The sequence below is a fragment of the Eucyclogobius newberryi genome, unplaced genomic scaffold, assembly GCF_026437365.1.
Source record: "Eucyclogobius newberryi isolate DKJ021-1_F unplaced genomic scaffold, fEucNew1.0.hap1 SCAF_13, whole genome shotgun sequence".
Taxonomy (NCBI): domain Eukaryota; kingdom Metazoa; phylum Chordata; class Actinopteri; order Gobiiformes; family Gobiidae; genus Eucyclogobius; species Eucyclogobius newberryi.
In genome coordinates, this window is record NW_027315757.1 from 22,600,551 (window position 1) to 22,627,772 (window position 27,222).

Consider the following 27,222-nt stretch of genomic DNA (forward strand, 5'->3'; position numbering starts at 1 on the left):
TGCAGCCCTAAACAATGCTTACATATTAAAGCATGAACAACTTTTCAGAGGCGTGTTTTTGTAACTCTACTGAAAACACATTTGCATCTTAACAGGGGGATCTTCTATATGGTGATTTCCCTTTCACCCCGTCTTCATGAATGAGACCACCCCTCGTTATTACAGACGCAATTCCCAATACAGAACTGCATTCGTCTTTTATATTCTGTCCTTTTCATTTTCGGTCCAGCACCAGCCAATCTTTCACCACCAACTCCCTAGTCGTGAGCCCCCCCCCCAAACCCCCAAACACCCCCACCCCACCCTCCACCTCCTCCGCTCGCAAGCCCCTCCCATCCCGTTGTTGTATGACTCATCCTCTGTATTAGTGCATCAGAAAAGCAGGTAGCAAACGGGCACGATCAGCTTATTTGTCATGCATAGAGGCCGCTGCAGCGTTCACTCGTCTGATCCGACTTAATTAAACCATATTTAAAAATCTTTTGCGGCTCTATGAGAGAACAATTACCACGATGCAGGGGAAAGTAGCTGATAAACACTAAAGCCGGCAAACAATTAAGCTCCAATGCTCACGAGGCTGCAGTCAGTTTACAGAGTGAGTCAATTTCCTTTTCTGTTTTCAATTTGGTTTGTGTGGATAACATCTTAATGAGGCCCAAAGGAACATGCATAGTTCTAATACAGAGGAATATTGAATTTAGAGATCTTAACAGTGCTGACAAAGAGTTGTGCTCACTGTATATTACAGTAGCCCAGGAAGTCTACTATGGTCCTTTTTAAAGCTGGAGGGTCTGGAACTTTCAATAGACAAATCATTTTCCTTAGGTAGATTTATACTATATTTGCACTATGTAACTTTCTGGAGGAAGGTATGTAGCTGTGAATGCTTTTGCTGGAAAGTTCTATAGCATGGCATTAAACATATCTATCTCCATGGAGAAAAGGTGGCGCCACCAGGCCAGAATGTATCAGAATGTATGTAACGTAATGAAGTCAGAATGTATGCTTTTTTTCTGTGTTTTTTTTCATGTAGCAATAAAACAACTGTAATTAAATAAATCAGAAAAAGATAAGATAAGATAAGATGATCCTTTATTGTCCAAACATGGGGAGATTTCTGTGTTACAACGCAGTAGATACAGAGGGACAGGACAGATAACTTATAGGAAGTTAAAAAAAAAAAAAACACTCTCAAAACAAAAACAAAACAAAAAACTCTTATTAACAAAACTTCTCTCATATCTTAATAGGGAATGGAGGAAAATAAATAAATAAAACAAAATAAAAAGATAAAGATCAAAATAAAATAAAATAAAATAAAAAGAAAATAAAGTAAAGTCAAAATAGCTTGCATAAGACTAAATAATACTAATACTGATGGTAAGTAAACACTCTTATTTACATCAGTTATATGCACATGAATATGGCATTAATTGCTTATGAGTATGACAGTAATTGCACATGAATATGACGGTATTGCACATGGTTAAGTCAGTCAAGTATGTCCCTAATATAAAATTAGGGACGTTCTAATCTAAACCAAGCAATGATATCTCCATGGAGACAAGTAGGACGCCCTTCACCAGAAAAGTTATAGACTTATGCTGCTAAAGTAAGTCTAATTTCTGTTTTTTGAATTTTGGTTGACACTTGACAATAAAGCTCGTCTTGTTTTGTAAATGCAGAAAAACTCCCCTCACGGAGCTAACTTCACTTTTCTCACCCCTGAGTCGTCCTTAAAACAGTTTTCAAGCATTCTGACAAACTAAAGCTGCCATGTTTTTTGATATGAGCCGCAGTAACGCCCCTCAAACAAAACTGGATGACTGTTGTAAAAACATGACACAACAAATATGTATTAATAATCGTATGTTATTGAAACTGACTATTGCAGATTGACTAAAGCATTGGCCGTAGCACAAAACGTCTATTTCAACTTTCAAACCGTGTCCAGATGCGGTCGTCTTAACCTTTCGCACAACTCCCTGTCTTAACTTGACTCAATAATGTCGATAACAGATGCTTCCTTCGCCAACTGCCGCCAAACAACTCCCACATGGCCAACATCAAAGCCTCTATTAGCCTTACAATCTTATTACCACACTAGCACCAGACGAATTATGACAGTGTAGTCATGTAATGAGGCCAGATGACTTCAGGAAGAGCGACCATGACGTTCTCTGGAGTCAGGGCAGGTAAATTGACATCATTTCACAAACTTATCACATGTTTACAGGCGTTATTGACAAAAAGTGAGAATAATTTTACATTTGTTTGATATTTTGATATTTTTCTCGGGACGTTAAGGGACAGAGACACTCACTTCACTGCTACATCACATATTAGATAAAGATTACACAATATGATTCTGGATTTAGAAAAACAGTGACAAATTTCATTCTTTTTTACAGTTTCCATAAAGAAAACAAAAGAAACAAACTTATAAAACAGATTTATTAATGATTCTATTGTACGTTGTTTATAATAATTTCAATAGAGTTATACACTCTATTGTTACTTAAACACAGTTGCTCACAAACAACAGAAGAATAATCCTGAAGGACAAAAGGCAAATTAATTATAATGTGCAGTGTGTAAAAATGGCAAAAAAAGTTGTATCAAATGAGGTACAATACAGTTCAAATATATTATACAAGTACCATAATATAAATGTACTATAGACTATTTCTATTTGCTCTTTACTGAGGCTTGATCCTGATGAAATGGAACATCCATCATATACATTTCCTGTTTCACGGTAAATACGCTCAAACCTTTATTTACCACAATCCCCCTAATCCCCTACTTCCTGCGAGTGACCCCCCTGCGCGACCTCTTTCCCCCGTCCTGGCGTGGGACGAGAGCCGGCATCAGCACTGCTAAAATATTCATCAGTCTCATGCACTTTTCTCCCCCCCCCGAAACCGTCACCGGGGACAAGAAGCCGAGCAGATCCGTCGCGTCACAAAAAAAAACTCGCCCCTCTGTCTGTGTCATTGAAGATCTGAAGTGGAGATGCAGTGTAGCGTTTAACGGGGGCCCGACCGAGCGGACGCAGACGAAAGACGGGGGGAAAGTGCATTCACAGGAGGAGCAGGAGGAACCGTCTTCAATGGGATGAAGATTTTGACTAAGAGGTCTCCGGGGCCTTTTGCAAGTTTCCCCCAAAACACTAGTTCATATAAAATCTTCTAACACAAAGAACTAAAGGGATCCATCAAGAACACATCAAAAGGCTGCAATAGCAATACATTCGCACTGGATTGTAAGGAGCACTGTCAATGAATGTCTATTTTTGATAATTTTTCATATATATGGTAACAAAACGTGTGCAGCACAAAATCGTTTCGAGGTCAGTAAGCACAACCAATATTAATCCATATATAAGACGCACTGGTTTCTAAGGCGCACCGTTGTTTTTTGAGAAGGCTTTTAGTGCACCTTATAGTGCGGGAATTACGGTAAACCTTCAATCTTATTTTTGTTTTGTTTTTTATCCAATCTTAAATTAGTTCAGAAGCAGTTTATTATGTTAGTACCGCATAACATTCGCTTATGATTTGCTCATTATTAGCTTACTTAAAGTTGTTTTTTGATTTATTCTTGCAATAAATAGTAATACTAACAATAATAGTAATGGATGTTCTGTTTTTCTCCTATTCTCTATGTCTTCCCACTGCTCTGTAAAGCAATTATATATGTATTTAAAAAAACAGACTCTGGATCATCTGTGTATAGACAAACATATAGTGGGGACCTTATACGTTTTTCAATTTCAAACAGGAATTCAATGGAGATGTTTCTATAGCCTTTATCATAGTTTACAATGAACAAAGTGTAAAATAATGATCTACATATTGCGGCAATAAGTACCAGGAAAAAAAGCATAATGTCTTCTTTCATTGGTATTCATTCTGGTCCGACCCAAATGCTTTCTGTAGAAAAATAATTCGGGGAGCTTTGTAGGGCTGCAAGATAAATCGTGCAATTTTAATGGACGCAATTAGCAAATCACAAAGGCTGCTCTCTTCGAAGTAGCATAATTTCCTCCACAAACAATACAATGACCCGTCTTATTCCGCATAAAACTGCTAACCATGTAGTTTAGATCTCTACAAACATGTTCTGAAATGAGTTTGTCATTTCAATATTTGTATCAATTCTCCTTATACTTTGCACTCTTTTTTTTTTGCACATGTTTTTCATGTGTGATTTTTAAGCTACAAATGGCGACTAGACAAACTAACTACTGTATTTTCCGGATTATAAATCGCACCTTTTTTCATAGTTTGGCCGGGGAGCGACTTCTATGTGATACAACTTTCACACTGGAAACCACATTTCACATGTTGATTATTTTCACACTGACCACCACAAGAGGGCGCTCTAGGCTCTAAGCGATGCAGAAGAAGAATCTGCACTTCCTCTACCTCTGGAGTTTGTGGAGTTGTTTAGAAGTGACACAGAGGAAGAAGAATTCAATGGATTTAGTGATTCGGGGTAAAACTGATGCTTTGGTAAACTTGTTAGCATGTTCTTTATGCTATAGTTATCTGAATAACTGTTAATATGTGACGTTAACATACCAGACACTTACCACAGTTCTGTCTGTGCGTCATGTAGCTGAAGGTGTTAGCGTTAGCATATTTACACCTTTTCACCTTGTTCTCTAATCTGTTATTATTTAAATTGCATTTCAAGATGAAATGTCTGTTCTTGGATTTTATCAAATCAATTCCCCCCCGAAAATGCAACTTATACTCCAGTGCGACTTAAATGTGTTTTTTTCCTTCTCTGTTATGCATTTTTTATGCTGAAGCGATTTATAATCCGGAAAATACGGTAAAATGTCAACTTTAAACAGAATCATATTTGTGAAAAATAAATCTCAAATCTACTCGCCAATTGTTAGAATGGATAATTTCCCCAAATTGTTCAGCACTAACTCTGCAGTTTTTTCACTTTTTACCGATACAATGTAGCACTGCAAAAACTGTTTGTATCTTTAGATTGTATTTTCAAACAAAACCAATACGGCTCGTCTGGCTGTAAGATGGAAGCCCTGTAAGATCACAGGTGATAATTGCACTCAAACAAGCTCACTTTTAAAGACAAATAAACCAGTGTCACGGATCTCTCTACACGTCAGCCCTTTCTCCCAGTTAGCGGAGGGTCCCTGGTCCTGCTGGTTAGAAAAGGGGCTCCGATCTGATGAATGGCTGCTCTTGCTAAAAGCTTACACCCAAAGCGCTGATTGGGAAGATCATGGGGCAGATTCAAGGCCACACAAGCTACATTATTGATGACCCTAATGGTGCCGGGAGGGGGGCTTTAGGGCTGGAGTGGCACATTTTCGAGTGCACTGCCCCCTTTGTATAAGTTTACTTCTGCTGAACATGGAAACTGACTGTGGCGTCGAACTCAACTGGGGACAATTAGACACGAGATGATGTTTTATTTAAGATGACTGCTTTCCTTGAGACATTTGCTTTTAGGTCTTTATGTTGTCAAGCTTATTCCTTCATCGCTCGTACTTGGACATTTGAACGCTTCAAACGAAAGGCTATTACGAGTTGCAGTCCTTTAACAATATTTGGCAACATTCTTTTCAGAATGTTTTTTCTTGTTCTTTTTGGAGTAAAGAACTTTTATAAAATCAAGTGACTCTTGTGTGTTTGGCTCATGATTGTTTTCCCTTGATAGACATTTTTAAATAAACCCATTTTGAGTTTGTTGTTTGGCAACCTGGGACGCGGCGCATTCTTGTGAGAAGTTGTGACACTGAGTCATTGTTGCTGTTTCTGAGACGCCAGAATGAAACAACTGTATCATCACACACAAAAATAATGGTGGAAAATAAAGAGATACAAAAGTAAAAGTACTCTACGTTCAGGCTGAGATAGCTTTACTTTTTATTTATTTTTTACATTTACTTCACTAAATTTGAGAGCAGGTATCTGTACTTTCATCACATTAAAATAATATTTCAGGTTTGAGACTGCGTGGAATGACCAAGGTGTTATTTTTTGGTGGTGATGGTAACTTATTATCTATATAAAAATGATAAAATAAAAATAACTTGATATATAATCAATTCAGTAGCTTTTGTTGACCAAAAATCACCATAAATATGTGTTGAATTATTGTACTTTTTACTATAAAAGGTTTTAATAGGTAGTTTGATACTTTAACTTTACTTTTTTGTGATACTTTTATTTTATCCTTGTATCTGTACTTTTAACGTCAAAATGCTTATTAAAGGTAAAAAAAAGAAATGTCACTTTAGTGTGGACAATATCCCAAAGTCACAAACAAGCTCAAAAATACAGGTTTTTCTGGCAATACTTTAAAATGCACTTAAGGAAAGGAAACTCAACATATGAACATTCTCAAAGCTAGAGTTGGACACTAACGAGACGAACCACACAGTTTCTGCCTGCCACGGAGAGCTCATTACATATGGTCACATTTAGGCTTGTTTACACATAACTGCTAAAGGGGCTCAAGCATGCAAGCTCAAATTAGCCAGGCAGCCGGCATGTGCGCCGCGCAGTAATTGAAATGAATGAGGAGAGATTTACCGGTTCAGACCTGACTGCAAAGGAAATACAAGCCACGTTACACTCACTAATTCAAATAATCCGGTGCTTTTGAGGTCTGCCGTTTGTCACGGTCTAAGAGGAGAAAACGTGCTCATCCAGACTGTGTCACTACATAGTAATAAAAGCAAAAAGGTGCTGACAGACCGAGGGGTTGAAAACATATGATTTTAGAGGTGTCTGTCAGGAGAGGAAGTGGCTTACATGCTCTACAAGCCATTTCCCTTGACCCCTCACCTCAGCGCCGTACATCACAAAACACTGCCTTTTAACACACATTATCTGCTCAGAAACAAGACTAAAAATAGGTTTTATAGTCTGCCCGAAAGCACGTTTTGAAAACAGGTTCTCGCACTAAAGATTAATTAAGAAATGAATTATGGATCTGGATAATTGGATAAATTGGTAATAAATTGGTATAATTAACTTTTCTCTCTGGTCCAAATAATACAAAAAAGTTACCCAATAGTGCAAAATTCAACTGAATATCTTGAATATGTAGAGGAAATATTAAAACTAGCATTACATCTCTTTATGTTGAATGTAACAATGTGCGTAAAAATATGTGTTCTCACCTCTAATCTCGCCTTACTTCATATAAAAGTTCAGAATCATTGATAATTGACAATTTCAACTCTAAACTCAAGTGCTGAATGAATAAAACAGCCTGTAAGACAGACAAAGCGGGTGAAGTGTCTTGTCAAAGGACACAACAACAGCACTCGAGCTGGGATTGAAGCATCATTTGACTCGCTGAGAACTAAAACAGCCCTTTGTGACTAAATATATTACACAAATGGCACTTGAATCAAGCTTTTCATATTCTTTTTGTCAATTGAAGCTCCTTTGTTTGCATTTGTTGATACATTTGGCCACTATCGCCCACATCTTATCCATATTACTACCTCCATCTGCTGTTATAGAGAGCATAACAGCGCTCACCAGAAGATTCTGGTTGTTTACAAGGTGTTTAGAGCTTCAATCTGTGCCAGCATGTTTTGTTTTTTTTCTCCCCTCAATGGAACAGCTTAAAACGCACGGCAAGTACTGGGACATTGCCGCAGGGCTTTTCACACTGACAAATACAATATGCTCTTACTCAACAAGACACCCACAATGCAACACACAGACTGAGATAGAGGCGTATTAGCAGATGAAATGCCCAGATTCACTACAAGGCGCACCCAGCAGTCTTTTCTGATTCACCAGTGCAAACCGGAATAATGTCTTGGCATTTCAGAAGTGTTAGTGGTAATTACACAGTAAAGAGATGTAGCAGCATAAATGTATTGCTTTGATCTCATGTTGTTGTGACATCTCAGTTCACAAACCGTGTCGGCGAACTGGGAAGGCATCCAGTAAAAAGTGATTTTAAGATTAGCTATTAGCATGGAAGGCTTTAAGGACGTATTGTATTTATTTTAATTGCGTTCAGTCCCTGGCGTTGCATCGCAATTGTTCTCTGCTGTTGACGAATGAGGTTAATTCAATGAACAAAAAAATGCTCCATGGAATTTGATATTACATTCAATAAAGAAGTAAAAAGTTCAACATTTTACAATAGTTAATTTGCTTATGGGTATTTTGTTTATAACCTAAGCATTAGTAGGAAGGAATTAGATGGTATATTTTCCATTTCCTTATTTATTTCATTTCCAGTTTTTCAATACGTACCATCTCGTCAGCTCAAGCTCACAAAAGTCACAAAAGTTGAGTGAGATTTGTGAAAATAGCCACTGTCAGCTCCTGTCCATCTAACTCAGCTATTTCACTTTGTGCATGATTCAGATTACAATTATGCCAGAAAATAACTACAAATGGATGTGGCAATGTTTATGAATTTGTCTGTGAAGCCAGTGCATGTTCAATATTATGTCATAGTCTGAGGTGGAAAAACTACAGAGCCAAATTCAAAAGACGTAAGGCATCATTCCCCCAGACATTGAATTATGACTGTTCCCTGCACGGTTTTGTGACAGTCTTACAGTAATGCAGAGGGATTTACACCAGGCTTTTCAATGAGGCAGCAAAAAAACAAAACGGAAAAACAATTTACTAGCCCTGTATAAGCTCTACTAACAACAATATGCAAATGATTTCCAATCCAAGAAATACAATAGTAATGCAAATCTACTGCCAAAAACATTGTATTCAGGGTAAAATGTGCTCCACCAAAATACAAATGATTCTTATGTAACAATTAATTATAGCTTACTTGTACAAATGTTTGAGCGAGTTAAGTAAGACAGAATCCGCTTGAGTCAATTATATAAGCAGTTGCGCTTGTCAGGATGCATTATTTTGACAAAAAAACAAGAAAAAAAAATGAATCTGGTCAAAACTGCAGGTGTTTGAAATGGACAAGGACAAATACAGCCAGATATTGTTATTGACAAAACTATTTAAATGTAGTTTTTTGGACACATGTTGAGTGTGCTTCCTGTAGCTATAGATGTGTAGTCCAATAGCACTCTTAAGTATTTATGTAAGTATATAATATTCATAAATTATGGGTTGGGTTGTTTGGTTGTAACTGCTTTCTGGGTGTGCCACATTAATAGTTTGGTCGAGTCTCAAACTACTACAGTTTGAGTAGTAGGTATTATTATGCTGCTAAATACCTACTTTCAATATAAAACTGCCCCCTGATTTATATTTATAGTAGGTATTTATCAGCATTGGATTAAAAAGACACAATATTGTCTGCATGTAGTAATGATTCAGAAAATTGGCACACAAGAGGTGGAATGATTGTTAGAATGAAGAAAAAGTAAAGGTCAGAGTATACTGCCTTGTAGAACTCCCTTTTTACAGTTCAGGTTGATTTTAGTTGACTGATTTTGACTACTTGAGCTATTATATAGGCCTGTATTATTGGAGGTAATCCTGATTTAGAACTTTAGACTGGGGTTTGTTCTTGGTAGGTTTAGTTCTCATACAGTCCTGGTTTCCCATCTGCTGAATGAATGGGTGTGTGAATGGGTGAGGGATTCCTTGATACAAAGCACTTTGAGTTCCTTGAAGGTAAGAAAGAGCAATATAAATGTGACCATTTATCATTTTTTCCCCATACAATTTTCCTGTGAATGGCGAGGCTGTGTCACCTGCCTGTCTCCATGGAGGTAGATCATGTTAAAGCCATTCTGTGAACATTCTGACAGCTCCACCAGAAAAGTTACACTGTCGTCACTGCACCTCACTTTATTTTAGGCCGTTGTCATTTGTTTTGTATAATAGGCCTATTTTGATACAATACTAAGTGACACAGAGACACTTATTATGTGCTTATGTGATGAGATTACTGTTGTCATAGCAAAAGTAAAAAAAACATGGTGTCCATAGCAGGAAACCGTCATGTGACTGAATCCCAGCAACAAATAACAGTTTACTTTGAGTGTTTCTGCAGCAGAGATTAAAGCTGTTTGCTCAAATTCATTGGAATCGATAGCATAATGAGCCCAGCAGGCTTCAGACTCATCCTCCACAAGAGCACCTTAGTTGTCCCGGGGCACTTCAGCAAAGGCCCAGTGGATCAATGCGTTCTCCTGTGCAATCAATGAGCAGTAAACATGATTAATGCCATTAGACTCACTGTTTACCCCTCTGTCTGCCCCCTGCTCCTCTTCTCTTTCACTCTCGCCCTTCCCCGTCTGTTCCCCGCTGTCCCGATCTATAGGTGAGACGTACTCGGAGAACTACAGCCACACGGAGGAGTGCATCGCCTGTACCGAGTGCACGGGGATGATGCGCATGGAGACGCCCTGCACGGACTCCAACGACGCCATCTGCGTGTGCAACTACAACTTCTTCCTCAGCGAGATCACGGGGCAGTGCGAGCCGTGTACCGTGTGCCCGATGGGACAGGGCGTGTTCGAGCACTGCATCCACGACCACGACACAGTGTGCGAGGAGTGCGTGGACGACACCTACTCCGAGCGGGACAGCTCACTGGACCCCTGCCTGCCCTGCACCATCTGTGACGAGGAGATGGAGATTCAACTGGCGGAGTGCACGCCCACCAGTGACTCTGTCTGTCATAGTAAGTCCTGGCACTTTAAACGTGGTCCCAAAAAGTGGTTGTGCTGTTGAGCAAGACATATTCACACAAGCACACAGTAAAGTTGATTGTAAAGCGGTTGAGGAGTCTATTACACGGAAGAATGGTGGTATCAAAGTTCATACAATTGTTATGCCCAGAAGCAAGACACTGATCAAGCCATTAAAATTGGTTCAAAAAACAAAAAGGTTGCAACAGAAGGTAAATAATTTCTACTAGCTTGATGGATGGTAGTTCAATTACCACTTTCAGCAGTTCATACTTCTGTTGCTTCCCTGAGTTAGACACTTCACTGACAAAACCTTCTTTAAACTTTGTCCAAATGACAACAAATTTAAATAAAATTTAAATCTGAAGGTAGAGAAGTCTGACTATTACCAGAAAATGATGGCTCAATTCCCCCTTTCCAAAGTTTGTGATATTGTTGCCCTGCTTGCACTAGGGCACATTTACATTCTGGGCTAACACATGCCATAAATGTGCACTAAATGTCCCCTAATATAAAAATACCTTCAATGATTGTGGGAAAAATTAGATATATTGCGGGTTTGGTTAAATCTATATTTCTTCATCATAGCATCTTTCTTATTCTCATCAGAGCATTTGCTGTTATTATGCTCAAGGGCACATCACCCATGTCACGGTATATTACCGTATATATTACCACATATTATGTGGCCAATTACAAGGAGAAGAAAAAACATGTTGAGTTACCAAATTTGGGGGAAAATGATAAACATAATACAATTTTAACACAATCAACATAATGCTTCATTCATAAAACTGACATATGTTAATAAAACCCCGCCATCTACAATATCAGCCTTGTATCACGTCTCCTTCCAGACAGTCAAAACAGCCTCTAGAGTACACTTTAAATGGTTTTTAATGTTTTTAATGACAGGTTTCACTGACAGCAGTACAAAATACACACAACGTAAAAGGACCAGAACAGGTGTGAGCAGGGGCAGTTCTTAGAAGCAGCACAACACCTAATAAAAAAACCATAAGCATCTGTTTTGGCCCATTACTGTCCTGGGCGGAGTGACAAGGAGATGCGCCGGGGCAGATAACACTTACAGGTGTTAGATAAAAACACCTCTTTTTTTTGAAGTAGGGAACACACATTATGACACTCATGTTTACAATTATTTCACATAATTACACAGCACACGGCTTCCGACCCATTTACCAGCAACTGCAACTGAATCATGCTACCTGAATACGCAACTTCCAATCTAACAGTTACTGAAAAGAGATCAAAGCAATATTGGCAGAACTGATGTTGACATTAATTGTAGTTTACTTTATATTGCTGTTTTCTTTATGGCTCTTTCTCAAGCTGTGATTCATAGGGATTTTCTGATCACTGGAATTGTTGATTGTCCGTTTGACAATTTGGCATAGCTTAAAAAATTACAGTATATTACTAGACAAGATAGAGCAGATTTGTAACTGAGCTATGGGGAAGAAGTGCACAGGGAAAATAGTCTTGAAGTGTTACTATTTTGTCATTTAAAGTTTGTCGAGTGGTGCGAGAAAGTTTAGAAAAGTCAGAAAAACATGATGAGAAGTTCTATCGGTAAATGTGAATGAGTAAATCTATTATAACGGTGAAAACGTGATAAAAGTACAATTTTTACCATTTTTACATTACGATCTCTGTTTCTGAACACGGCATATGATTTGCACATGTCGCCGTAGGAGCCGGGGAGTTCAGAGGTCGTGTTAGGCGAGACTTTCGAATGCCTGGGAGCAGAAAGCCTTAGCATTACAGGGTCAAAGTCACTCCTGCAGTGTAAACATCGAGACTATTAATAATGTGCGCTGTCTCCCACAAAACGAAACGCTACACTCGCGTCGCCAAAACCGTCTTGTAGTATCTTTGACTGTATCGGACGGAGCTATAAATTCACCCGAGTCAGATGAGAAGTTCGGTTGGTATCACACGGAGGAGGAACATGGACCAAAAGGCTACTGCTACTATAATCTGAGGAATTGAATAGTCAAAAGTGCACCAGAGAAGTTCTATAGATCACATTTAAATTCGGTGTACTGTTTAATGGACTTCTGCTTACCGTATTTTCCGCATTATAAGGCGCACTTAAAAGCCTTTAATTTTCTCCAAAAAAAAAACGACAGGGCGCCTTATAATCCAGTCTGCCTTATACCGTATTTTCCGGACTATAAATCGCACCTTTTTTCATAGTTTTGTCCGGGGTGCGACATATACTTATATTTATACTTATATGACTTATATGTCATATTATTTGTTATTTTCACACTTGTAACCGCATTTCAGTGCAACTTATATGTTTTTTTCTTCTCTATTATGCTTTTTTTGTCTGGTGCGACTTGTACTCCAGTGTGACTTATAGTCCGGAAAATACGGTATATGGATTAATTCTGGTTGTGAGCTTGAAGCGATTTTGTGTGGTACACTTTTTGTTTCGCTTAATGCGCCTTATAGTCCGATGCGCCTTATATATGAAAAATGATCAGAAAAAAGACCATTAATTGACAGTGCGTTTTATAATCCAGACAATACGGTAGCTTTACTTTCAATCACAATCAATTCAGTAACCTTGAGAAGAATTGTAGCTTGGCCTAAACGTTCTAACACTCAGTAATCACTTACAAAATGATGGAACTGCTACTAAAATTATACATCTTTCGTGGACAAGTAGAAATGGCTGACGTCATATTAATTGTGCTCCTCAAACGCAGGGCTCCAGGCCAAAGATAACACAAACTCAAATGGATTTAATGAAAGGGGCCAGACTGTTAAAAGAGCTCCATGGCGGTCTCCTCTGGTCGACAGCTTTATTAATAGATCATGAAAAGTTAATGTTCAGTAGATATGAATAATTTGTCAAAAAGACTGCGAAAGTCTAAAATCATAAAACAGATGTAGAGCAGGACGTCCAGGACGATCCAAAAACATTCATCAAAAACTGATAATACTTGTAAATAAATGTATCAGTTTTTTGACTTGCGTTATCCAATTGACCGTCTAAGGGTCTTAATCATGAGCGCATGGTGTGATTCATGTCTTACACGTAGCTAATACAACAAAGCATTCAAGGTAATAGCTGTGACATGCTGTTGGTGGTTTAAAAAATAACAAAACAATCCAGGGATGACACTGGCTGTATTTACTGAGAACACATCAGTTTTAAAGTCATTTCAAACTGGTTATATACAATCTGGAAACCTAAAGTGATGAGCTGATCCTGCTGGATTATCAGCTTGAAAACCACAATACAAAACTGAAACATCAACAATTATGACAATATGTTTACATCATATCTGAGGATTAAGCTATAATGTGCAATGAACGGGCCTAACTGACTCGTATTTCTCATAATATATTGTAAACGCGGCTATTTATGACATTTAAGAGACTGAATGATATTGCCTGCACATTGTAACAGGCTGTTGAATGTGAACCATGGGAAACAAGTCTGTCTTCAACATCGGAGTGACAAAAGGGATTAACGCACTAACAGATCATTCTGAAACATGTGCTTCACTTGGTATGGTGGCTTAGTGGCTAGCACTCTCGCCTCACAGCAAGAGGGTTGTGTGTTGGAGTCCTGGCCCGGGCTCTTCTGTGCAGAGTTCGCATGTTTCTCCCGTGTCTGGGTGGGTTTTCCGCTGGGCATGGTTGGTATTTGCCACCAACCTAAAACATGGTGATATCCTCCAGCTATGGTAATCCTGAGCGAGCCTCGATCATGATCTGGAGGTGGGTCCCTGACAGGTTTCCCCAGGGGCATTGAAGGGTCAGTTCCATGGAAAGGCCAATTCACCCTGTGGGGATATAAACATACTTATTTGTCACTCAGAGTTCAAAATGGTACACATGTCCTTTAGCTGACTAACTAAGTCGTTTTGAATTCGATCCTAGCAACGCATCCAAACAAAGCTGAGATAACTGTGTCTGGAGGTACAGGATTGTCATTGTATCAAGAACATCTCCAGTTGCCAGGACATAGTGCGTCGTGAAGGCCTTGTCCCTTTAAACGGACCCCAGAGGCGGCACAGTGATAGGACTGACAGCCGTCAAAACAAACCGGCCCCTCTTCTGTGCAGACGGATCAGATGTACCCGCGGGGGCATAATGGACCCTTCTGCGGCTCCCACCCAGGACGCTGCTCTGACCCCTGCTCTGGCCTGTCCCACCCAACAATACACCCGTTTTTGAAGTTCGCACAATGGAGATGAGGATCGGGCATGTCCGGCCACACACATGAGACCAAATTACACGGTTTTCAACAGCAAATTTGAAAACGCTAAATCCTCCATGACAGTTGACAGTTCAGTTCCTCTGTCAGGGATCTGTCATCTGTCAATCTATCAGAGGGGAGGAGTTAACTAAAGTGAAACCAAACACACTAAGGAGTTTAAGAATTTAACTACTGATTGAAAAAGTCAATTGAACTTCTCTAAGGTGTGAATTGTCTCCTCAGTTAAACACAGACATCTATTTTCATGGAAACATTAAAAATGCAAGTATTTTCTTTTTTTGTGTGCAATAAAACCACCTGTGATAAAAGAAAAGAAACGTAACAGAAACATTTAGTGCCACACTGACGAACAATCCAGGCCAAGTAATATGTAGTGCACCTGAGCTTTCCAACTAGTTTAGTTTGGTATTTATTTGAAGGGAGATGTTCCGCACCAGATTAAAACTGCAGCTAGTTCCCATCCTGCAGTCCCAGATTAACTCTTAATTACTTCTACAGCCACATGTGCCCTGGGGCTGAGTGTTTGAGATGTGACTGTTACATATAAACACACAATAAAGTGTCTTGTCCACAGGGAAAATGGCAGCGAATCATCATAATCATAGTAACAGAGGTTGAACTGCCTACCATAAAGTTGCTCTGAAAAACAAAAGACGAGGTACAAACATTAAATTAAACTAAAATCATTTTAAAAAGCTTGACTCGACAGGAGAGAACATTACACGCTAATCCTGAATTGCGTCAATCACTGCGTCAGAAAAGCCATCGCATTCCCATAAAAGTTTGCATTACAAATATACACGCTCCGACACTAAGACACAACACAAGGAGACAGTTTTGCATTGTTTATTGCCATGGAAACGTCCCTAATTTAACACAACTGAATGAGGACACCCAGTCTGAAGTGTGCGTGTCACAATATTCAATCTTATTCCTTCTGACATTACATTTTTCAAGCGACACCCTTATTCCTAAGCCCTCTGCGCTTCGCCTTTCACCCTCACGTCATTGGATTCTGAATCTCCCAAAATCTCCAGTTAATATCAAGCTCAGTGTCATTTAATACACGACACGGCGACACAGAGAGAGAGGAGCGTGCGGTCTGTAGCGGCGGACTGCCACGCGAAGGCCGCCGTGCCAACGCGCCGGATCGATCTGAGTCGGGTTTCGCCGAGTGACCTCTGCGCGCTCTGGCACTCCTCGACGGGACGCGCATGGCACACCTCGCCCTCTCCGAAACGCCACGCACGTTTATGCACTGAGAAAACTGATACGTGGCTTGAAATGGCTCTAAAAATGAGCAATGCTAGTTCACAATTACGGACAGGTTAAACATTTACTTACCAAAAGTTTGAATTCAAGTCTTTTAACGCGTGTGCTGTAGTTGTTTAAGTAGCATCTGAAATCAATCCGTGCGATGGAGGCAAAAACGTCACCAGCCACAAGCGGCATCCATCTGTCTGAGTGCGTTTCATTAACCAGAAGGCATTCACCACATGTGTGAACGGCTTTGATGGGATATTACAAACATTTCCTGCTTTTTGACGGATGGTCCCAGTGGTCCTGCTCTGTTTGTGACCAAAAAGTGTGGTTTTGACTCTGTTTAGACGCTTAGGGCGCTGTGGGAGGGAATGATCCAAACTGATGACAGAAAACTGACGCTTTTATAAATTACATATTAGTCCATAGTTTTTAAATACACATTTACTTCGTGTTGCACCGCTCACACTGGTCTGCTAAACAATGTATGCATTCTACTCTATCATCATGAAACTCTATACATGTGTTATGGTCGTCTGACTTGTTGACCTGTTGTGGATACCATTCTGGGGACTCTTATTCAAAAGCGAGAACAGTGGTGTTTTGAATGGTTTATTTCTATCCCAACCGTTCTAATTTTAAATCACTTGAAACTCAAAGATATAATTCATATAATTCATTCAAGCTTGAGTGAGTCAAAGTCTTCTTCCCTTCTTACTTTTGGGTTGTTCCTTTTGCCTTAAATGGGACGTACTATGCTTTGTCTTGGGTATTTGGTATTAAACATTTTGGTCATTGTGAACCGCAATATTGGTCTATAACGGCTGTAGAAACAGATCAACTGACTTCCCGTCCAAATTTGATAATTTCATTTAATTCAATTCAATTTATTTTTGTAACGCCCAAAATCACAACAGCAGTTGCCTCGGAGGGCGACAGGGAAAAACGGATTAAACAATGTCCATAGGGACGAGGGGCGATGTCCCAGTGTCCCCTGTCCTTAGACCCTCCTTCTCGGCCTGGAAAAACTACAAAAACCTCCTTGGGAAATAGTAGAAACCTAGAGGAAGTTCCACAGTGAAGGAGAGATCTGAGTCCCTCAGACGGACAGGCTGACATGTTTTCTGATTGTAAAACACTGGAAAATGTTTTTAATCATATGTATGTATGACCAAGTGTCAGATATATCTAAATAGTTGTAAGTAAAAAAAAAAAAACATAAACATTGTTGGTGGTCAGATCCATATCTGTGTGAATACTTTTCCATACACAATACTCATGGCGAAACATGGCACAGAAAATCCAAAATGCCATTGCGTTTCCCACGTCACATGCCCAGATCCATCACTCTGAACTACTGACTCAATCCGCACGCTCGCTCAGTGGTGGACGGCGTCCAGCGTGCACTAAGCGCCTTCACCACTGCCACTGCTGCAGCCATATAATTACTCCTGCTAATCAGAGCACTTTACAGCAGCGCCTCTGTTCCTCCTCTCTTTCTCTCCTCCTCCTTACCTCTTTTACTCCCCCTCTCCATCTCCAACACTTTGCCTCTCAGTTTCTGTCCTCACTCGGTCTATTAACCTCAGCAGAAGACCGCGCGAGTACTGTGCGGGTGTGTGTGCGTTTGTGCCTTAGCGTGATGGATGGACAGAGCCAGATTGAGATAGACACAGAAGGGAGAGTGTTGGCCGCTGATAAAGAGGTCATTGTGCCTGTGCTGCGCCTGATAGCTGCTCATCCCCACACCCTGAACCGCCTCCAGCCAAAATCCTGGGGTTAACTCCACCAGAAAGACCTCAAAGCCTCATAAAAATTACATCTCTCGTGTCTCCCTCCATGCTAATAAACACATCTATTGCACTCGCCAGTCTTGTAAAACTCAGGGTGAGTTTTATTTTGTTCGAAAGCTCCTAAAGTTGAAGCGGTGTATAGCTTAAGCGGCCCCACCAATGTTTTAAGGCTGCTATTGTGTTGGAGCCGAGGTATGCGGCCTCTGGAGTCCTGGCTTTATCCTCTGGGGCACCGCCAAACCCCGGCTCCGCGTCCGCGCCGAGAAAACCGAAAGAGGAGTGGCACTTATATTGAGTTGTACTGTACCTTGTGAGATATTGCTTCTGAAAACGAGGCTACGCAAGTAATTTCTCACGAGTCCCGCGCCAGAGGATTAGAGGAACAGAACATGCACGCAAACAATATCCCAATGACTGACCACTTAGCTACTGTTGTCAGACATACATTGTGACAGCTGTTATTGGATAGATAATCAACAAAATGATCAAAACTAAACTATAATATCTAAAACAATGCAGTGTTGATATTGTAGAGCCTTTTCGAAAAGAGATTCTATAGGTTTGAGTGACCAGGAGGGTATACATTAATCCACATATGCAAAAATAGTTTAAAAAAAAAACACGTACAAGGAGCATTATAAAGGGTCTAAAAGGATGTATTTTCCGGACTATAAGTGGCACCTTTTTTCATAGTTTTGGCCGGGGTGCGACTTGTACTTATATCTATTATAGATATAAGTACAAGTCGCACCCCGGCCAAAAGTGTGAAAAGAACAAATAATATCACATATAAGTCGCTCCGGAGCGACTTATATGTGATATTATTTGTTCTTTTCACACTTGCAACCGCATTTCATACTCCAGTGCAACCTATATATGTTTTTTTCTTCTCTATTATGCATTTTTTGGCTGGTGCGACTTATACTCCAGTGCAACTTATAGTCCGGAAAATACGGTACATTAAATTTGAATGTGTGTGTGTGTGAGTGAATCCTTCTGATGAAGTTCAATTGGGATCCAGAGTCAGGCATGGCTGAGTCCTTCTGACCACGGCCGATTACTCACACAGACTCTACAGTCGTACAAGAGCGATTTGGGTGACGTGTCTTGCCCGAGGACAAAACAACCATATTCTGCATTGGTCGGAGCAGGGGTTGAACCGCTGACCTGGCCGGGCCTCTAACCACTGAGCCACGTCATGCTGGACAACTTGAGCTGACAGAAGCTAATTTGTTGGCCTCGATGACACAAGAGCTCTCTCCTCATGCATCACCTGCTGCCGCTCATATTTGGATGGGTTTTGAAAGAGCTCCGATAACAAACGCCATGTTCTAACGCAACCTTTTACTGTCACAATTGCTAAAATGTTGATGTGTGGACATTTTCCTTTGCACAAACAACTTTAAAGACCAAGGGTTTGCTTGCTGCCTAGTAAATCCCACCCGACAAGTTCCATAAAGAGATATTGTTAATTAGTAATCAATTTTCACTCATCGTAATGTCATATCTGATCAAAATACTTTATAAACCCTTAACAAAACCACACTGAATAATGTGCTTATTTAGATGTAGCCGCTCCATCTACAGCTTCCCTATTCATCCTGCAGCCTTGGCGTTTGGTACATTCATATTTCATTCTTTAACCACATTCTTGAAAAGGTTGAATTGGAGATATTTGCTTCAACACAAAATGTGGCTTTCATAAAGTTCAAAGCGCTCGGGTTCTTTACCTCAGCATTTTTAACGGCCCTCAATCCAGCGCAGACAGCTGACCATAACAAGCATGACGCCAAGTATGATTCAAACCACAAATAAAATGCATATTTTAAATGTCGTGTATGAAAGCCCGCAGCTCTTAAAGCAGCACGTATTCTTACATTCTTTATGTTCTGCAGTGACAAGTCTAATACAATGTGTTTGCATTTAATATATTGTTATGTAAAAGGTTAAAAAGAGGTCAGTAATAAAACAACAGACGTTATCAATACATAATCACACATCATTTGTTTTGCATTAGTTACAAAATAAGTGATTGACCACTAATAAAAGCCACACTGGAGGATATTTTGGCTTTAAGTATAGACAATATGGCCAAAATAAATGTTAGCAAGGACTTCTTCTTTAAAGAAACACTATTACATATACTTTTCTGCCATCTGCCACCTGCTTGTCCCCATGGAGATTCTACTATCTTACCCATCTTGCATTTATTCAATTACAGGGTTTTTGTGTTGCTCCTAAAGTTCTTGAAAAACAGTGAGCAACATTTTCCCTTCACAGATCTGACGTGTGACTTGGCCCGGTTGCGTCACTTGCTCTAGATAGATAGGTTTAATGCCACACTGTGTGACATTTCAGCCGGTGCAAGCAGGTGCTAAAGTTACACATCGTGCACCGTGGAACAAAGCGCCTTAAGCCCGGTCACCGCTGTTCTCCCGCTCACTTTCCTTCACACCTTCTGTTCACAATGTATTCCATTTGCAGGTCGAGTTGCAGTTTTAATAGCGTTAGGCAGCCTTGCATTAGCCGTGATGTATGGAGGAGCCGAGGAAACCTGACCACGGCCCGGCAAAGGTCAAGAAATGCATGTTATATGGACAGTTCCAGTTGTCTGAGAGCCGTCCTCCCATTGGACGCATTTAAATCGATAGCGCTGCTTTAAATAGGCACGGCTTGGTTCCCGGCGCTAAGTATGGCAAACACATGTGAGATTTTTCCTCTCTACTGAAGGATATTTTCTGGCATCGCAGTAAACCGATCTGCCCCGCGGGATATGCAAGAATGCCCCGTCATCCCACGACACAACGCAGTCCCCAACCCACGAGTTTTTTTTTAATTCCCTTTTGAGACCGTCACAGTCCCGCCGGGCCGTTAAAGAGAGCAAATGTGCGTAAATTATGCACAAAATCAATGCGGAGAAACTTGACGATTTGCTATGTAAGTGAAAAAACAAAATATGTGTAGACAGGATCTGACGGTGATGGTCCACTGAATCATATATATTTCTCTGCTGACCACATGTGGGATAAACTTGATGGAACAGGTCAGCGAAGGAAAACAAAAGCAGATTTCTTCGCTTAAATCATGTCATCCCTTTACAGAAAGCACTACTCCTCTTACTGTTGCTACCACAAGTACTAAAACTTCGACTTTAACTACTCAACAAGACATTTAGGAATAAAAATCGAGTAATTCTCAGGATGCAATCGCGTCTAGATGAGCAAATGAACCGAATAAGTGGTTTTGTCGTGAGCAACTTTGCACCTGTTTTGATCCGTAATGAGTTGACATTTTACCTGTCGAACTTGGAGCCTGCATGAAAAGCTGAAGGCCACATATTTGCGTTTTAGCCCCAGTGCCGTGTGTGTCCTTGAAGGAAAGTGCCGGGTCGTCTCGGGGTTAATCCCGTGAAAGCCGCGAAGAGCTAACAAGCTGCAGCCGCTTCTCTGAGGCGAACTCGACTCGTAACGGAACCAGGCAGTGCTTTTCTCTCTGCGCTGTGACAGAAGAATAGAGATGAAATGACTTGGAATTTGAATAATGATAGAATATTTTGAGTAATTTGAAGCCGACGAGTGTATTGAGCAGATCTGGAATGTTTTAGTTTATTAAATGTATTCAAGAATGGTTTCAAAGTACTCGATTTTATCCTTTGAACTTTGCTAGTGGAAGAAAATTGCACTTAATAACAGAATAAAAAGGCTCCAGTGGCAGAAATGACACAAATCAGTATACAAATTTGAAAAGAATGAATCATCAATCTTACCAAATAATACATGAAAGTTAAAACCAAATTATTATTCCAAATACAAGTCATTTTTGGTCATGCCGTTTTTTGCGCTAATAGTGTTTTGCCCCCCTGCTTTTCAAACAGTTTATCAGAAGGTTTCCACGGTTGCAGCACCACTTGATTCACAAACAAGGTTGAAACTACAAAGTTACCTTACCTAACTTCAATTTCCTAGATAGCTTTAACTTCAAACTTTGATTCACAAAAAACATTTTATGACTCAATAGAGAAAAGTATTCAGTGACTCATCTAGGTTAGAATTGCGCAAAAGCAGGTTGAGTGACGCAGGTTCATTAAACAGTTTTTCCCTGAACACGTCACCAAATCCAGTGCTGCATGGTGGCCCAGTGGTTGAGGCACAGCACACGTACGCCAGGCTTGTCGTGAGCTAACTGCACGTCCTCCCTTCTCTCTCATCCCCATTTCACACTGTCCTTTCCTGTCTAATAAAGCCTACGGGCAAAAGGGGGAAAAAATCTGCAAAATCATAACAAATCCTAAATGGAGCTCGCCAAAAATAATGGAAGTAGAGCAGTTCCCGTCCGTAGCTGGAAACTACTTTTCGAGTGGTGTTTTTCAGGAGCAAAACTCACTTTCCCGCTGGCTTCATCAGAGAAGGCGTCGCTCACAGAGTTTCATGCTGCTCCTGGCTTTCAAGACGGGTCACAATGAGCACGCGGCAACGCAGCGCTTTGGTGGTATAAATGTATCTGATAGGACAGATTTTGTGCCTTTCTAAAACAGGAAACCACAAAAGCAGGTTTTTCCGATACTTGTTTTTCACCGCAGGAAACAAACAGTCTCTAAAAGCTGGATTTTAAATGACGCTGTGACATGTAGAGATTTTGCGCCGACGTAATTAATCAAATGAATTATGATGACACTTTTCTTTTTTTTCTGAGCTACTGTTTCTCTCAGATTGTAGAGTTGAGCTGTTTGCTAAGGGGGAGATAAAGGACACTTCTTCTCGACTCACAGCAATTCATTTCCTGAACAGACAAACTCAGAAACATCTTATTTAAGGAGAGACATTAATCAAGTCAACTGTGTGTGATCCCAATGCATAGCCTGCAGAGTTGTTTATATATTTCATACGACTGTAGCAGCTGTCATATTTTCTTAGAGGTGACTGACACTCAAACTATTCTGCCACTCGCTGCAAATATTCAGATGTTGTGATGTCTCCTGCTCAGCCTCTATATTGAGGTAAAGGTGATTTCATGTTTTAGTATGCAGAAAGCGACTTGAAATAATCCCACTGAACATCTGTGGCTTTTCTTTTTGGATATTTCTCACAAAAACACATGGTGATAATCAATGAGGAAAAACTGTCTCTCGCCCTGCGCCAGAGAGAACAACATCCCATCTGAAATCTGAAGCCACTGTTGTTGCGAAATGCTCTGTCAGCACTTTTACTATTATTTACAGGTGCGACGTTTCTGTGGGGAGGTTTATTACTGGTTCGAAAGTTCCACAGTGTAACATTGAACTTTTCCACAGCGAGACAAGTAGATATGACACCATTAGGCACAGTTACAGGTCAGATTAATAGAGTGGAAAAGCCAAATGAATATGTTTCCCATTTCTTTCTTTATTAAAATCGTGAAACATTCTCGGGAAAAGCAATAACCTAAGCAGAAAAGCTCCATAGTGCACCTTTAAACTTTTGAAACATTGATTTTACTTTAGCTTTGCACATTTGATCGACCAAAATACCCAAACATGCCGTTAATATCGTGTCATTCTATGCAACCCTTACATGCTCATCATAACCTGGCAACATGGCGACGTGATTCGATTCATTTCGTCCGTGCCGACACCTCTTCTAAGCCTGAACCAGGCTCCTTTTTCGCTCTCCTCTCCGCGCCTCAGCCAGGGCCATCTGTTTCTGTGAGGCAGCTGCCGTGTGTGTGTTCAGGCGATCCACATCTGCTCTGGGACCTGGTGATTACGGCCCGACAAACAGCCTCTCAGTGCATATATGAAGGCGTCTACTCCGCTGCGATACACCTCTCATATAAACCTAGAAGAAGCTCAGATGTACTGGTTGTGCGCTGCAAACAAGTCGGGAGGTCGAGGCGATTGCACAAGCTCATGGATAACGTCATCAAAAGTAGATTAAGAGACTGTACGATGGGAGTTTTTGTGCATTTGTCTTGGTTTGATGTATTCGTTCAGTGTTTTGCAGTTTTGTGAGGCTTTGTAGCACATTCCTAATAAAGTTGATCTTGTTTTGCATCACACAAAAGCCATAATACAAATAATAATACGTCATACAGTTGAGAACAAACTAAAAAAGAACATCTATGATACTACTAGTCCACAGCCTGTGTAACTAGAAGGGTTTAAACCAGGAAGTAGTCAAAGGGAAACCAACTTAAACCACAGTCAACACTCACTATCACTGTGTAAATGTTTTTATTCTGTGTGCTGCAAATGGCCTTGTCACTCTTTGAAAAGAGTTCTCGATCATGGTGTGTTCTAGGCTATTTAAAAAAGTTTCTATGCTGCTAATGCGTCGTTCCAACATGTTTCCCTCCCCACTGTTGCCAGTAGAGGGCGGCAGACATGTAATTCAAGCATTCGCTGTGCATTGCGCCATGGGTTTTGACTTCCTGTTTGTTTGGATTTTGAAGCATTTCGTAGACATTTTGCCGAGATATAGTATTTTTTTTATTTAAATTGTGAATTGCTATGGGAACAGTGCTCACTTTTCATCGCTCTGAAACCATCAATAAAATAAAATCATGTTCAAGTCTCCCATGTTTTCCTGTACACAGCACACAGCCAACATAGAGATATAAACTTGAAATACTATTGCAAATGTGGCCAAAAGAAGCTGATGACATAATAATTGAACCTTTAACTCACGGATTCAACTTTCTGTCTTGTTATTGTTAATTGCTATGGCAACGGTTTGACTTTCATCACTCTGAGTATGTCCTTTGGGATTTTCACATATTAATGCCATATTATTTTTCTCTCTTTCCAGATCCTCTGCTTCCCACTTATATCCCTCTGACGGACACAACCCCGTCACTCCTCTCCACAAACTTCTTCTTCCCCGATGGCTCTGAAAGCCCGTTGCCGGGGGAGACCACCACTTCCACTTCCCGGCGGTTCCTCGGTGGGGGGCTCAACGAGAACCTCATCCCCATCTACTGCTCCATCCTGGCGGCTGTCGTGGTGGGATTCATAGCCTACATTGTCTTCAAGAGGTGCCGTAACTTATGATTTACGACCGATTTGAGCTTTTGGGTCAAATGTGATAGATACAGTTAGTTATAGTGTGATGCTACAAACACTGGCTATATTTACATGCACACTTAACATCTTATCCGATTTATGGAGCTGTCAGATGATTGAAATGCCATGTAAACTGTTACATCTGATGTGAATGATCAGATTTAAACAATGAAGCAACAAATAATGACTAATAAGACATAAAGGGGAGTGAGGGGAATAGCTGAATAGTGGGGATAGTCATATTTTTGGGGTTTTTGTTATGGAAATTTCTAGAAAAGATAATATAGCTTATACAGATATACCAGTTGGAACTTAAGAGAGCAACATCATCACTTTTCTACAATCTGAAAAACAACCAACATTTCTTTTGAAAGAGAGAGAGAAAAACACATTCATTTGTACGGAGCATGCCTTTACTTCACTGCAATTCCACTTCGCCCATTATTGACCTCCACCTGGTATCGAGAGACTGTGAGCGAGTTCCTACAAAGGTCACTAATACGTTACAGGCCCACCACACTTTAGCGGGCATATGCCGTGCGCAGGCAGAACACATTGAAAGGAGCGTAAACAAGCTCATTACAGACACTGATTGGTTAAAAAGCACCGTCAAAGGGGGGAAAAATAAAAAAAATCCTGCTTTGAATCCGCAGCGGAGTCACGCACACATCTGCGCATAACTCCTCATGTAATTATCATCGCGGATCAAGACACTTAGCACCCAATATATCCCGAGGAATCGCAAGTGAGACATGTTGACGAGACGCTACCTCTAAAGTCCTCATAAATATTCCAGCTATTGACCGTGATGCAGCGTCAGGAGAGAATTGAAAAGCTTAATCAGGCCCGTAATGGTTTAGAGTGCTCTTGTGTATTTTCTTCCATTGATCACGGACATGTGGAGACTAAGAATAGCATTGTTATTGTTGGTACAGTGGACTGAATCAGACTGCTGTTATGATGACGTTAGAATGGAGTTTGCTATGGTGCGTTTTAGCTTTGCAGTTAAAAATCAATGATGATAAAAAAAAAGAAATGTGCAAGGCTTGTTCCAGTTTTGTGGGAGCCCTCTGTCTCATGGGTCAAAGTTGTCAAAAATACACAAGATTATTTTCAGCTTGAAGCCAGGTGGGTCCAGACTTCCTTAACCTCAGATTTACAGCATTAGTGTTCCATTGATAACTAAGTCTGTCTGTTTCTCTGTCATTTGTGTATTTTTTTTCATCATAAGGAGCAATGCTTGTTATTTATTTTTTACAACGACTCTCTCTTCGACGCCTCCACCTTATGTGTGGAACTTTGGTATCTATAACGACGGACCCAGTCTCGTCTGCCCCTCCCCAGATTTAGCGTTCGCTAAACTAATTTATTTGATTTAATTCAAAGAAATTTAAAGGTGCTATTTTCAGGCTATCCATCAAATAGTTTAAGTAAAATCAAATCAAATCAAATCAATTTATTTTTGTAAGGCCCAAAATCACAACAACAGTTGCCTCTGAGGGCCACAGGGAGAAATGAATCAACAATGTCTGTGGTGGCGATGAAGTCAGACAATGTCTGTGGTGGCGAGGGACGATGTCCCAGGGTCCTCTGTCCTTAGACTCTCCTTCTCGGCCAGGAAAAACTACAAAAAAACCTCTTTGGGAAAAAAGCGTAGAAACCTGGAGGAGTTCCAGTGAAGGAGAGATCCGACTCTCACAGACGGACAGACGGACACAAGGAGACTGGAGCTGGACCCACTCTTCAGGCAGAAGAGGGACCGTCTGAGTCGAGCTGGACCCACTCTTCAGGCAGATGAGGGACCGTCTGAGTCGAGCTGGACCCACTCTTCAGGCAGAAGAGGGACCGTCTGAGTCGAGCTGGACCCACTCTTCAGGCAGAAGAGGGACCGTCTGAGTCGAGCTGGACCCACTCTTCAGGCAGAAGAGGGACCGTCGGAGGCGAGCTGGACCCACTCTTCAGGCAGACGATGGACCGTCGGAGGCGAGCTGGACCCACTCTTCAGGCAGATGAGGGACCGACTGAGGCGAACTGGAGCCACTCTTCAGGCAGATGAGGGACCGTCCACACAGGGCAGGGACCACTTCACCAGGGGAGGGGCATCTGGGTCCACAGGTCCTCAGGAGTGAGAGAAAGAAAAGAAGGCGGTGAACAGTTTGCAAGTGGAATCAAAAAATAAATATTGTTTGATAGCATAAGTAGTCAGAAGAAGAAGAGGATAGTGCTC

General features: G+C 40.6%; 1 protein-coding gene across 1 annotated transcript in view; it reads left to right on the plus strand.

Moving 5' to 3' along the window:
• Positions 1 to 27,222, plus strand: part of ngfra (nerve growth factor receptor a (TNFR superfamily, member 16)) — a 52,584-nt gene that overhangs the window by 12,592 nt on the left and 12,770 nt on the right. Inside the window, exons 3-4 of the mRNA XM_072442955.1 lie at positions 10,276 to 10,638; positions 24,742 to 24,967. Coding sequence (XP_072299056.1) covers positions 10,276 to 10,638; positions 24,742 to 24,967 — 589 coding nt within the window. The remainder of the gene's footprint in view (positions 1 to 10,275; positions 10,639 to 24,741; positions 24,968 to 27,222) is intronic.